This window comes from Anarhichas minor, unplaced genomic scaffold, assembly GCF_050575085.1.
Source record: "Anarhichas minor isolate MPS153535 unplaced genomic scaffold, ASM5057508v1 ptg000023l, whole genome shotgun sequence".
Lineage (NCBI taxonomy): Eukaryota > Metazoa > Chordata > Actinopteri > Perciformes > Anarhichadidae > Anarhichas > Anarhichas minor.
This window is the reverse complement of record NW_027466469.1, coordinates 8228485-8240630: the sequence shown is the minus strand read 5'-3', so window position 1 is coordinate 8240630 and position 12146 is coordinate 8228485. Positions and strand designations below refer to the sequence as shown.

At 42.8% G+C, this 12146-nt stretch overlaps 1 protein-coding gene across 1 annotated transcript in view; it reads right to left on the bottom strand.

The window, feature by feature from the left end:
* Window positions 1-11896, bottom strand: part of LOC142955279 (receptor-type tyrosine-protein phosphatase gamma-like) — a 542528-nt gene extending 530632 nt beyond the window's left edge. The window contains exon 1 of the mRNA XM_076096741.1: window positions 11803-11896. Coding sequence (XP_075952856.1) covers window positions 11803-11896 — 94 coding nt within the window. The remainder of the gene's footprint in view (window positions 1-11802) is intronic.
* Window positions 11897-12146: the final 250 nt, after the last annotated feature.

Here is a 12146-nt window from a genome sequence, read left to right as displayed (position 1 = left end):
CACTTATTGTATTCGTATTAGTTTGTTGCACTTACTGTATTCGTATTAGTTTGTTGCACTTATTGTATTCGTATTAGTTTGTTGCACTTACTGTATTCGTATTAGTTTGTTGCACTTACTGTATTCGTATTAGTTTGTTGCACTTATTGTATTCGTATTAGTTTGTTGCACTTACTGTATTCGTATTAGTTTGTTGCACTTATTGTATTCGTATTAGTTTGTTGCACTTACTGTATTCGTATTAGTTTGTTGCACTTACTGTATTCGTATTAGTTTGTTGCACTTATTGTATTCGTATTAGTTTGTTGCACTTACTGTATTCGTATTAGTTTGTTGCACTTATTGTATTCGTATTAGTTTGTTGCACTTATTGTATTCGTATTAGTTTGTTGCACTTACTGTATTCGTATTAGTTTGTTGCACTTACTGTATTCGTATTAGTTTGTTGCACTTACTGTATTCGTATTAGTTTGTTGCACTTATTGTATTCGTATTAGTTTGTTGCACTTACTGTATTCGTATTAGTTTGTTGCACTTATTGTATTCGTATTAGTTTGTTGCACTTACTGTATTCGTATTAGTTTGTTGCACTTACTGTATTCGTATTAGTTTGTTGCACTTATTGTATTCGTATTAGTTTGTTGCACTTACTGTATTCGTATTAGTTTGTTGCACTTATTGTATTCGTATTAGTTTGTTGCACTTACTGTATTCGTATTAGTTTGTTGCACTTACTGTATTCGTATTAGTTTGTTGCACTTATTGTATTCGTATTAGTTTGTTGCACTTACTGTATTCGTATTAGTTTGTTGCACTTACTGTATTCGTATTAGTTTGTTGCACTTACTGTATTCGTATTAGTTTGTTGCACTTACTGTATTCGTATTAGTTTGTTGCACTTATTGTATTCGTATTAGTTTGTTGCACTTATTGTATTCGTATTAGTTTGTTGCAGTTATTGTATTCGTATTAGTTTGTTGCACTTATTGTATTCGTATTAGTTTGTTGCACTTATTGTATTCGTATTAGTTTGTTGCAGTTATTGTATTCGTATTAGTTTGTTGCACTTATTGTATTCGTATTAGTTTGTTGCACTTATTGTATTCGTATTAGTTTGTTGCACTTATTGTATTCGTATTAGTTTGTTGCACTTATTGTATTCGTATTAGTTTGTTGCACTTATTGTATTCGTATTAGTTTGTTGCACTTATTGTATTCGTATTAGTTTGTTGCACTTACTGTATTCGTATTAGTTTGTTGCACTTACTGTATTCGTATTAGTTTGTTGCACTTATTGTATTCGTATTAGTTTGTTGCACTTATTGTATTCGTATTAGTTTGTTGCACTTATTGTATTCGTATTAGTTTGTTGCACTTATTGTATTCGTATTAGTTTGTTGCACTTATTGTATTCGTATTAGTTTGTTGCACTTATTGTATTCGTATTAGTTTGTTGCACTTATTGTATTCGTATTAGTTTGTTGCACTTATTGTATTCGTATTAGTTTATTTCTGCACTGTACGTTTGCTCTGGTTTATGCTCTTCGATTCTTGTTTAACAAAGGAGATGCACTTATGACTTCTGGTGACTAGTAGTTCTCTTGAAAACCGATGTTTAATACACTTATTGTAAGTCGCTTTGGATAAAAGCATCTGCTAAATGTCTGTAATGTCTGTAATGTAGTTTTGCAGGTATTAATGGAAATCCTTTATTAGGAAAAAACCCTTGAGATGTACCATCTCGTATCGAGAGGGTCCTCAATGACGATTTTACAATACAAGCACAATTAGACAAAACATTTGGCAAAAATCTAAACAACAATAAGACAAATGAACGATACTAAATATCACAACTTAAAAATTAAAAAAATTATAAATTAAATAATAAGACATACAACATCTGGAGGTCATACTCCAGCAGAGCATGAAAATGGGTTTCATGGGTTATAGAAAAGCATTAATGTCAGTGATAGCATTAAGTAATAAAGTCATAAGACATAATTATAGAGATGTCATTGTGGACATGCATAACTGATCCTTTAATAAGACAGCTCATTTTTGAGGCGATTGTTCCAATCAGAGTGAGCTTTAAACACAAAGGCGTTCCTACCTATTGACTTAGAGACTGTAGAAACCGAAAAAAGAGCTTTACAGAGTGTCTCCATTGATAATTAGAGGAGAAAGGTACCAATGTAATTGAAACGTACACATTTAAAAATGATGTTGGGAGAAGGCAACTCAAGAGTTTTATACATTGTAGAGTGATGAGTTATGACAAGGACAGTCAAGAACAAATCTATTATAAACTACATTAGTTCATAGACAAAAATATATTCCAAATATATAACTGATGATGGAGCTAAATTAAAAGTATATTGCCAAAGTGATTACAATGTATCCCATGGGGAACTTGAACGTCTGAATTAAATGTTATTTTGGCCAATACAAATAAATTGAATTGAATTGAAATTGAATCCATTTGCTGTCAAAAGGACCAAAGTCTGGGCTCCACCAAAGTCAGTGGGATTTATTCTCTGGGGACCACGAATGTTTGCACCAAATTTCATCAAAATGAAGCTGATATCTACAAATGATTTCGGCCTGGACCCAAGTGGTGTACTGATTGACTTTTCCATCACTAGAGCCATGTTGCCAACAGAACCACAACAGATTGATGGACCTGGGAGGAGCAGAAGCTTTTACTCCCCAGTCCCTACTATAGATCAAGATCCTTCACCTCCAATGATGTAACTCATTAGCATCATTTCATTAGACCTTGCTGCCTGATGAACTCCCACATCTTTCAAATGTGTCCCAGACTGAGACCCGGTGGATGTCAAAGTAAATTATTGAGTCATACTCATAATGGGAGAACTTGTCTTAAGGTCTAACATCTACGTTCTCCTGTATTTGCTTCCCACTTGTGTGAACATGTGGTTGCTTAAGATACAGCAATTAACCTGCTGAGTAAAAGACGATCATCGCTGATGGGAAATGAATGAGATGAGATGCAGGCTGTAAATAGCCAGAGCTTGGTTTCCTCTCAGTCTCTGTGTCTAAGCCAGTGGTGGCCCTTTATCTTCATAAAATGATATCATATTTATTTCCTCATTAACAGCTAAGGAGGAGATTTTAAAAGGTGTCCTTATGTGTCCAACCCTTTGCATCTTGACGCCGACGTTGAGATTCCTCCAGAATCTTAATTTCCATTGCTTTATTAATTAATGACTTTTACAGCAAACGCTACCTTGTGAGCACTTAACAACTGTAAAATAAGTGTGTGTGTGTGTGTGTGTGTGTGTTTTTCCATTCTGGTGAAAAATGGGATTTAACTTTATGGCCATTAGTTTGGGCTGTGTTCAGAATAATAATCCGTGGTTACAGAAGCATGTTATTGTGACCAGAAAGGAGAGAAACCCAGGGGGCCAGCAAGAGAACCAAATGCTGCTGTATGAACAGGAAGGAATGATCGAAAGAACGGAAAGGACAGGAGAGACGAAAAGAAAACAAGTAGTAGTACAAACTCTGGGTTTAGTAGTAGAGAGAGCAACATTATTATAAACACAAAGAAAATAAAAGGATAAATGGAGGGCAGAAGGTATGAAGGGAACGACAAAGGAGGAAAAGAAAAGGGTAGAACAAAAGAAGCTGTTTTGAAGAATAGAATGAGTGGATGTACTACAAAGACAGAATGAAAAAGAGAATGTGGGGAGAAGAATGGCCAAAAAATGGAAAAAAGAATGCAAAGGAGAGGAAGAGGAGCCAAAGGGATGACAAGATGAAATGAAAGAACGAAATAAAAAGAGAAAAACTATAGGGGAAGAATGGAGACATGAACAGTGGAAGGTCAAAGAGAAATAAAAAACTGCAGAAAAAGGCCAGAGAGGAGAGAGGTAGTGGGCCCAGAGGAAGAGGAGGAGGAGGTGAGGGAAAGGCTTGCTGGGCTGTTCAGTAAAACATGAGGACCGTTGTCTGACTGACACACCAATATCATAGTAAAGTGGGGACATTTCTTTCACCTTTCTCACGGAGAAAGCAGCTGCTTCCATTCCTCTGTCAGCAGGGATGACTGATGGAAGTCGAGTCAAGTGCATTTCAACATTCAAAATGAGACAACGTTGTGGGAAATGGCAGGAACACCCATCTACACCTTTCACTGGTGTATCGGCGAGCTGTCACAGCTCCGGAGTGAATGGCCACCTATCGAGCCTGACAAAAGAACACAAAGTGTCTGAAAGTCCTGACATGTGCCAAGGTGGTGGAAGAGGGGGGGGGGGGGCGGCCCGTGGCCAAAAGAACCACCACCTGGCGACCGTCTGCCACCTCTCTGTCAGGAATATCCCATCAAACTGCATCTTACAGCTTGTGAAACGACTGGCCGTGTCACCAGTTTGGATGTTGGGGGGGAGGGAGTGCAGTCTCTCTCTGGCTTTTGTCGTGTCCATTTGTTTTCCCATCTCATCTCCTTCTTGTCTCACCTCCCGGTGTTTGTTTGGTGTCGCCGTCGGTTAGGCTCGTCAGCCTCCATGCCGGTGGACAGCCTGTCAGTCTAAGCTCCTTTTAACACACAGCGGCCCGGCACAGTGACACACAAGCTCCCCTGGCATCCCGCTTAGCAAAATAGAAAAAAAGGGCTTGGCTGCGTACACCTCTCCACTCTCATCAGCATCTCGTGCTGTCTCTGTCTCTTTCTCTCTTCTCTTTGTTTTTCCCCTCTCTGTGTTGTGTTTCTGCCTGCACGCAACCGCAGCCTGCCAGGCTGTCTTGCAGCAGTTATTGGTTCACCAAGAAGCAATGAAGACAAAAGAAGTGCACGGGCTCTTTTTGCCAGAAGTACATTCAACTAATCGTTAACTCTGTAGTTGTTGCCCGTAGGGCTGGGTTACGCTCCATTTAGTTTTATACTGGTGTCAATAAGGTACTGGAGTTTTGCTAACAATACCCAACCTGTACTGTTTCTGATTCCTTACTTTGACAAACACAAACATATTTCTCAACAACGCATCAAAAGACTGATACTTTAAAGGGGTGTTTTGTGGCGACAAAGCCACAGTTATCATCCGACCCTGCTGTTTGTCTTGGTTCTCCAGGCAGGAAAGTTCACCCTCAACCTCCAGCTGCAGCAGACAGCTGCTCTCAGTGAGGAAAAACTGGTGAACCCACTGTACACAGTTAGCGATGGCTGTGGATGGGGCACTAATGAAGGGCCATGTGATTTCTGTGATGTGGAAACCACTGACGGAGTGGCAGAATGTGATAATAAAAAAGGAATCGACTGTAAAACGCAAAATATCATGGAATTTAGGGAAATTCATGGTTTTCCCTTCTATTGTGAGCATTTTGTCACAGCAGCTAAGCTGAATACAGAGAAAAAAAGTGCCGTTATGTTCGGGGCCCGGTGCTTCTGTCCTTTGCTCTCTGTGTTGGTGTTTTACCAAGGGGAGGGGCTCACACAGCCTCTTAAGTTATCCAAAGAACTGAGGAATTAGACACCAACAGCTTCATTTAGAGCACTTTATTTACAAAATAATTGAAAATGGGGCAACATTCACTATTATGGTTAGTTACTTTTCTAATGAAAAATTTGATTGGATCCTAAAACACAGAATTCACAAAAATTTAAATGGGAAAATGCATTGTGGAAAGCAGATTTCATAGGGCCTTAATAGTGCAGCATTGAGCAGCTAAAGAGCCCGGCACTTTGTTAGGAGGAGGTGGAGACCAAACCAGAGTTAGAAATGTGTGTCTGCTGGATGTGTAATAAGCATCGATTGGACAAGAATTGTATCGAACTAAAACATCTGAAATCGGCAAACCTTTTTGATCAGATAAGTGAACCAAGATCACGAATGTACCCAGACATTCAATGCCACTGTTAAGTACTTGTGATTTGTCTGTACTCAGAGCTATGAACACATTTGGGTGGTTCCCAAAAAAATATTTGAGTTTGATAGACAGGTCTTGTTGCCTAGCTGAGAGAAATGTCAAACTCATTGATGAGTACAAATCCGTCACGCAAGCAGTGCAGCGTGATCTGCTGCTGGTTCTCTTTAAAGACTATGCGGCTGGAGCTACCGTGGAAAGAGACTACTTCAAAGTTTGTTTGATGCAGGATCCAGGCTTTTTCCAAAAGCATTAGTCAGTCGCATAAAACGCCTGCTTCAGAGGCATGATGGGGATAATGGCGTAGGGAAGCAGAAAACATGGCAGCCAACACGAAAACCCTGCCGGAAGCAAACAAGACTTAGCAAAGCAGAATGAACAGAACGAGAACAGTGGAGAGAGATGGGGGGGGGCGATGCTGTCACAGGCCTGACTGAGCTAAAATTTCAGGAGGCACCCTCCAGAAAATGATAGGGGAACACCCCCTCTCTCCTCCAAATAATCCGGCTCTGGACTTGATTAAAACAATGAAGTGGAACAATGGAGACACGGAGATAAGTGAAAGCCTGGTGGTGGTTGAAGAGCGCTTTACTTTCAGCAACCCATTACGTCTGAGAGAAGCGGGGCCCGGCATGAGGAGGAGGCCAGACAGCTCCATCTCTCCCACTCTCCTCCTTTTTCACGCTGCACTGTGGGGCCACGAGCTTATGAATTCATAAAAAAAATTCTGATGAGAAACAGATTAAAAAGCTAACAGGCACGCTCAGCTGAGCGGAAACGCTGATCGAAAAACAAAATAAGGCGACGCTCTGTGCTCGGCTTCGCTCATGGTGTTCCTGAGATATCATTAGCGCCCCGGCACTTAATATCATCATTACTATTGTTATCATTATCAGACCTATTTATCTTTAGTTCCCCCTTTGTGCAACAAAACAGCATCATTTCCCGCTAAAAATCAATAGCCCGATAGAAAGGATGTTTTCTTCTTCCTCCATTTATCTGCTTCCCGGTCCCTCTCGCTCAGGCAGCTCCCTCCTAATGACACGGCGACAGCTACCAAACAGCATCCTACATGGATAACTGGCTGCCGCCACCCCTCCCACCCCCGCTGCATCTTACATTCACACACACAAACATGACGCCCTATCTTTTAATCAATCTATTAAGCAAAGCCGGGACGGTGTTGACAGGCCCCTCGCTGACTGATAAAGTGACCCGCGAGCCGACGTGCAAGCGCTTTCCCGGCCACAGCGGAGGCCGGATAATAGCTCGCCGAGCACTGAGATGATGATGATGATAATGTTGGCAACCGAGGGCCACGAAGCATATCCAATCCCTTCCCTAAATGTCAACCTTCTCCCCGTATCGCTGCGACAAAAAGGCTCAGAGAAAAGGTTTGTGACACAGAGACCTGCTTAGAATGGTTAACAAACCCACTTGTCTCATTTGTTCCTGGATTTAAGAGAAGCAGGGAAGGTGCATGTGTATGCGCATACACACTCAGAGCAGAGAAAAGAAGGGTGCATTAAAAAGAGCAGGGGAGGAAAGAGACAGCGATAGATGGAAGGAGGGTTTGTGCGTTTGTGGGGGTGAAAACATGTGCTAGCTCAGGCGCTTGTTGTGAGATTACAATGACTGTTCTGTTTTTCCTCCTGGCCAGGAGCGACGGGGCCCATTCATGTTCACAGCAGAGAGCGATAGATTGAAGGCCAGACATCTCTTTCTGTCTCCTCTGTCTTCTCCCTTTTCTTGTCTTTCTCCGTCTCTCTTGTGTGTTTGGTTAACCCAGGGCTGAAGTGCAGCGCAGTGACAGCGGCGTGATGCCTCGACGCTGACACCGCACGCCACAGACGGAAAAGGGAAAGTGATGCTCTGTGTCAGCTAGCGGACGCCCCGCGGGGATGTTCTGAGCTTTCCAGACCCCCAAAAAAACAGATGTTTGCATGGCTGCAAACCGGCCATTATGTGGGCGACTGGGGGCGTGTTGGCAGCAGTCGGGTCACTGGTGCAGACACGACAGCGTGGCACAATCTCCCTGTATTTCTACAGGCACTTGGCTGAATCATTACCGGTGTTGCTCTGCAGCGAGGTATGACATTATTCAGGTGGACTCCGGAGAAAACAATGCATCCTACTCTTGGAAAGCTCCGAGGATGAAGCGCTTACCCATGCCCCTCCAAACCTACAGCTCAGAGCTGAGGCCGTGACTGCGGACGTCCGAGCCTCCACGCTGAGGAAATCACAGGGAGCCGCTTCAAAGATGCAAAAGTGCATGTACATGAAGTGAGATAAATCACTGGCACCTTTCTCACGGGGCCCAGAGCTGCTCTTTCTAGGGCTTTTTCCAACGTGTGTGGTTTGTTAATCTGTAAGGGAGTGAGAATCTTTACCACAGTTCACTCAGGTCTAATGAACGAACCAATGAAAGCTAAGTTCTTTAAACTTACTTTGATCACAAGAGCAGGAAACAACATACATGAGGGGGATGAGAGATGGGGTTTACCAGACACACAGTAACACTGCTGAACCTGATCATAACCGCATATCTCTTCATCAATATTCTTCACATCACATCAGCACAGCCAAGCATCTCCTTTATCCTGTATTCCTGATGGGATCTTATTCATAAATCTAAATCCTAATTTTTCTCATTAGTATGATTATCTTGTTTGTTAGTTTTTTTTCTTTTACCAGCTGATTTGTATTGGAAACAAGTTGGAATAACGACACTGTCAGAGGGGTGTCGTTGTTTTTCTTTTCTTTTGAAGAAAAATAAACAATTGAGGACTCAATACAACTGCAGAATGAACCAACATGCTAAATGTCTGGATGTATTTGTATGTATGGCTGTATTTCACAGAAAGACCATCTGTGACACGGCACAAGAGAGAATCTGTTCAGAACCTCCCCCTTATTATCTTCACTCCACACAGAGCAGGTCCAGTACACCACATACAGCTGATTATACATCATCGGCCACCAAAACCATCCACATTTGCATGTGGCCCACGGGTGACGTGTTTTTTTACGGAAAGCCGATCTTGCCTTTTGCTGCGCTTTTCCAAAGCGATCTCCTGGATAAGAGTCTTATTAATAGAAAAGAGGAGCAGGCCGGAGGTAAGCAGAGCAGCGCTGAGAGCCTGCGGATGATGAAGCACACTCATCTCTGTTTCTACATCATCTGCCAGCCGTTAACATGAAGCAGCCACCTCGGGCTCCACTATCATGACAACACGCGGTCCAGCCGAGGGGAGAGAGACGAGGTCAAGTAGAGACAGAGATTATTATTATTTGTCCTTTGGGGACAATGTCCACTTTCACAGATCTCCGTCATGTCGCTAAAGCATCACAAGCAGGCAGCTGAATATCTGTCCATCTTTTCCTTCATTGCTATTTGCTATATTTCCTTAGTTTATGTTTCACTCAAATAGATTTTCCCCCAACCCAAAATGATATTTTTAGATTTTTGCTTTAATTTGTTATCTTTCAAAAGACAAAGTGCAGCTGCTTTTGACATTAGGATTGTCATGCAAGAAGCCCCGCCCCTGTCTCACAGCAGGCAGATTATTCATTTATTTTTCCCGTTTTTTTTAAATAAAAAAACTGTTGATATAATCATTAAATGTATCTGTTCGATGTGTTACTTTTCCTTTCAATTAACACACTGAAACCAGACTGTTCTCTCTGCTAATGAGCTAGTTTATTAATAACCACGACATCTTTACTAAAAAAAGGATTGATCCATTTGGTTTCATTCATTTTGAATATTTGGTCTGTGAAGAACATCCAGCTAAACTATCCTCACTGCAAATAAATGAATTCTCAACCTGTGGGACAGACTGCTCTCCATCCGTCTACCTCAGCCTCCATCCATCCATCAGCACATCCCTCTCTCCCAGCAGCTCTCTCTTTCACTTCTCCACTCAGTCAACATGATGTCTCTCCAGATTTGTGATCAGATAGAAATGCGAGATGAGAAATAGAGAGGGTGGAGAGGCACGGCACAAAACCCCTGATTATCTAACAAGCACCATTTCATAAATTTCATCGTCTATCTATTTGTCTATCAATCCGAACGGCATTCTGGGATGGATTTGTTAAAGCACTGACTGTGTTCATTGGTCAACAGGGCAGCATTATCTTCTGCTCTCCGACTCTCACTCTGTGTGTTTAATGACGTCTCTTAAGGCTCACAAAACACCAGAGCTAATCTAGGCCAGCTGATACAGTCCGACTAGCGGGTCACATCTACAGACAGCTCCGACACACGCTCAGACAATGTCCACATTCTAGTGGCCCCTCAGACTGCGGGTTGAGGGGCCAGTAGGAGTCCACAATGCGAGACGGGTTCCAATGGAATTAGTAAAGCTCACGGCGCTCTAACACACCAATCTGAGAGCAGAGCCGGGTATCATATCAATATGCTGTCAACCTCCCGACGTGACACACTCGGACAGTGTGGGGGGGTTTCTCTTATTGTCGTGTGAAGGCTGGGTTCCATTTTAAATGGACCGTTTAGTTGTTTTACGAGCTGAATCACATCTGTGAGCTTCTCTGTGTGCTCTGCTGAGTGAAACAAACTATCACTCCACATTACACCTCCATCATTCTCTTTGCTTATTTTGTCTTGTAATTGAATCCTCTGAAGCACCATTAGTCGTGCCAAGAACAATGACAGAGTAAAGAGGGATTTGGTTCGAAATATTGGGATATTTATTTTATGTCCATATGTCTATTAAATACTGTCTAACAATAATGATTCATATCGGACGACAAAGATGCTCACAGAGGGAGGTCCTTTGTAAGATATGATCATATATGCACATAATATGAATCTAATTGAACACAAGAACATCACTGTCACGCATTAAGCCCTGATAGGGCTGGACAGCCCGTGGAAGTGTCTGAGACGTCTCTTGGCTCTTCCACATGTAGTGCACGTGGACTCTGTGGTCAAGGTCAAACTTGATTTGTTGGATTTATTTTCTAATTTGATACAATAGATTCCTCCTCCTGACTGTCAGACAGTCAAAAGCAACAGAAGAGGTGTTTTTCCTCTTCAGGTGTTGGCTCCTGAGGCTTTGGACCAAACAGGGGTCCAGGGTCCAGGGGTCTCTGGTTTAGCTGTAATTCAAGCAGAGGGCTCCCTTTGCTAAATGAATGTGGGAAACAGTTCAATTATATTACGTAATATCTGGAGATTAGCCCAATTAGAGAAAGAAAGCATTTGGTTTCTCACCATTAAAAATGCAAAGTGTTCCTCAGCCATGCGGGTATTTAGAGCCACATCTGATTGTTGGTGGAACTCCTCTGAGGGGTCTACGACCCGAACACAGGCACGAGGTCTGCCCCCTCCTCAGCACAGATTTAAGCCTCAAATGCAGTTTTCTGGGTTTTGCAGCGGAGTGTGTGAAGCGGCTTCACAGCCCTGCTGTCTTGCTTCAGGCGGTGAGATAACGGCTTTGGCTGACAAGGCATCACATCTTCCCCGTTGCATCTACACAGAGCTCAGACCCAACTACCAACCTGCCTACTGCTCACTTAAAGCTATCTCAACCACACCATTGTATCTTCCTTCCTAGTTTGATTGCTGTTTAACGAGTTAAAGGGGGGAAAGAGGGACCACTGCGTTCCTCCAGAGAGAAGGAAAGCAGGGGACACGCGCTCCTATGATCGAGTTGGATATGAGGAGGTTGTAACAGGTCACTCCGCTGCATACTAATCCTCTCACTAACTGCCTTTTCGCGTGTCCGACAGTTTCCAATCGTCGTGCCCCGTTACAGGATATTCAATGAGCGGACTTTATTCTATCAGCCTGTTAGAGATCCGTCCCGACAACAACACAGTGATGACCATATTCCTTCATGGGCACGAGCAACAAACAAGCCCAGTGTTTGACTTGGAGGGTGTGAAACTTACCAGGATGACACTCGGCCCGGAGGAGCACGAAGGCAGGCAGAATGAGTGAGACAATCCACCAGCAGCAACAACACGAATGCAGTAGCCTCCACATGGCAGTAATGTGCACGTCGACATGCAAACAATAAGCCGCAACAACTGTTGAGTTTCTCCCTTTTTCGGGCGATTCAGCGACGCCTTCGCTGCGTAAAAAGCAGCGCCGGAGACGGAGCGCAGAAGGAGACCGGGCACAGTGGTGGTGGAGGGGGGAGAGATGTTCAGAGGTCCAGTGAAGAGTCTTTCCGTTCCGAAAAAAACCCGATATCCCCGGATATGAGCATAACACGCGGGTACCGCTGGTTGTG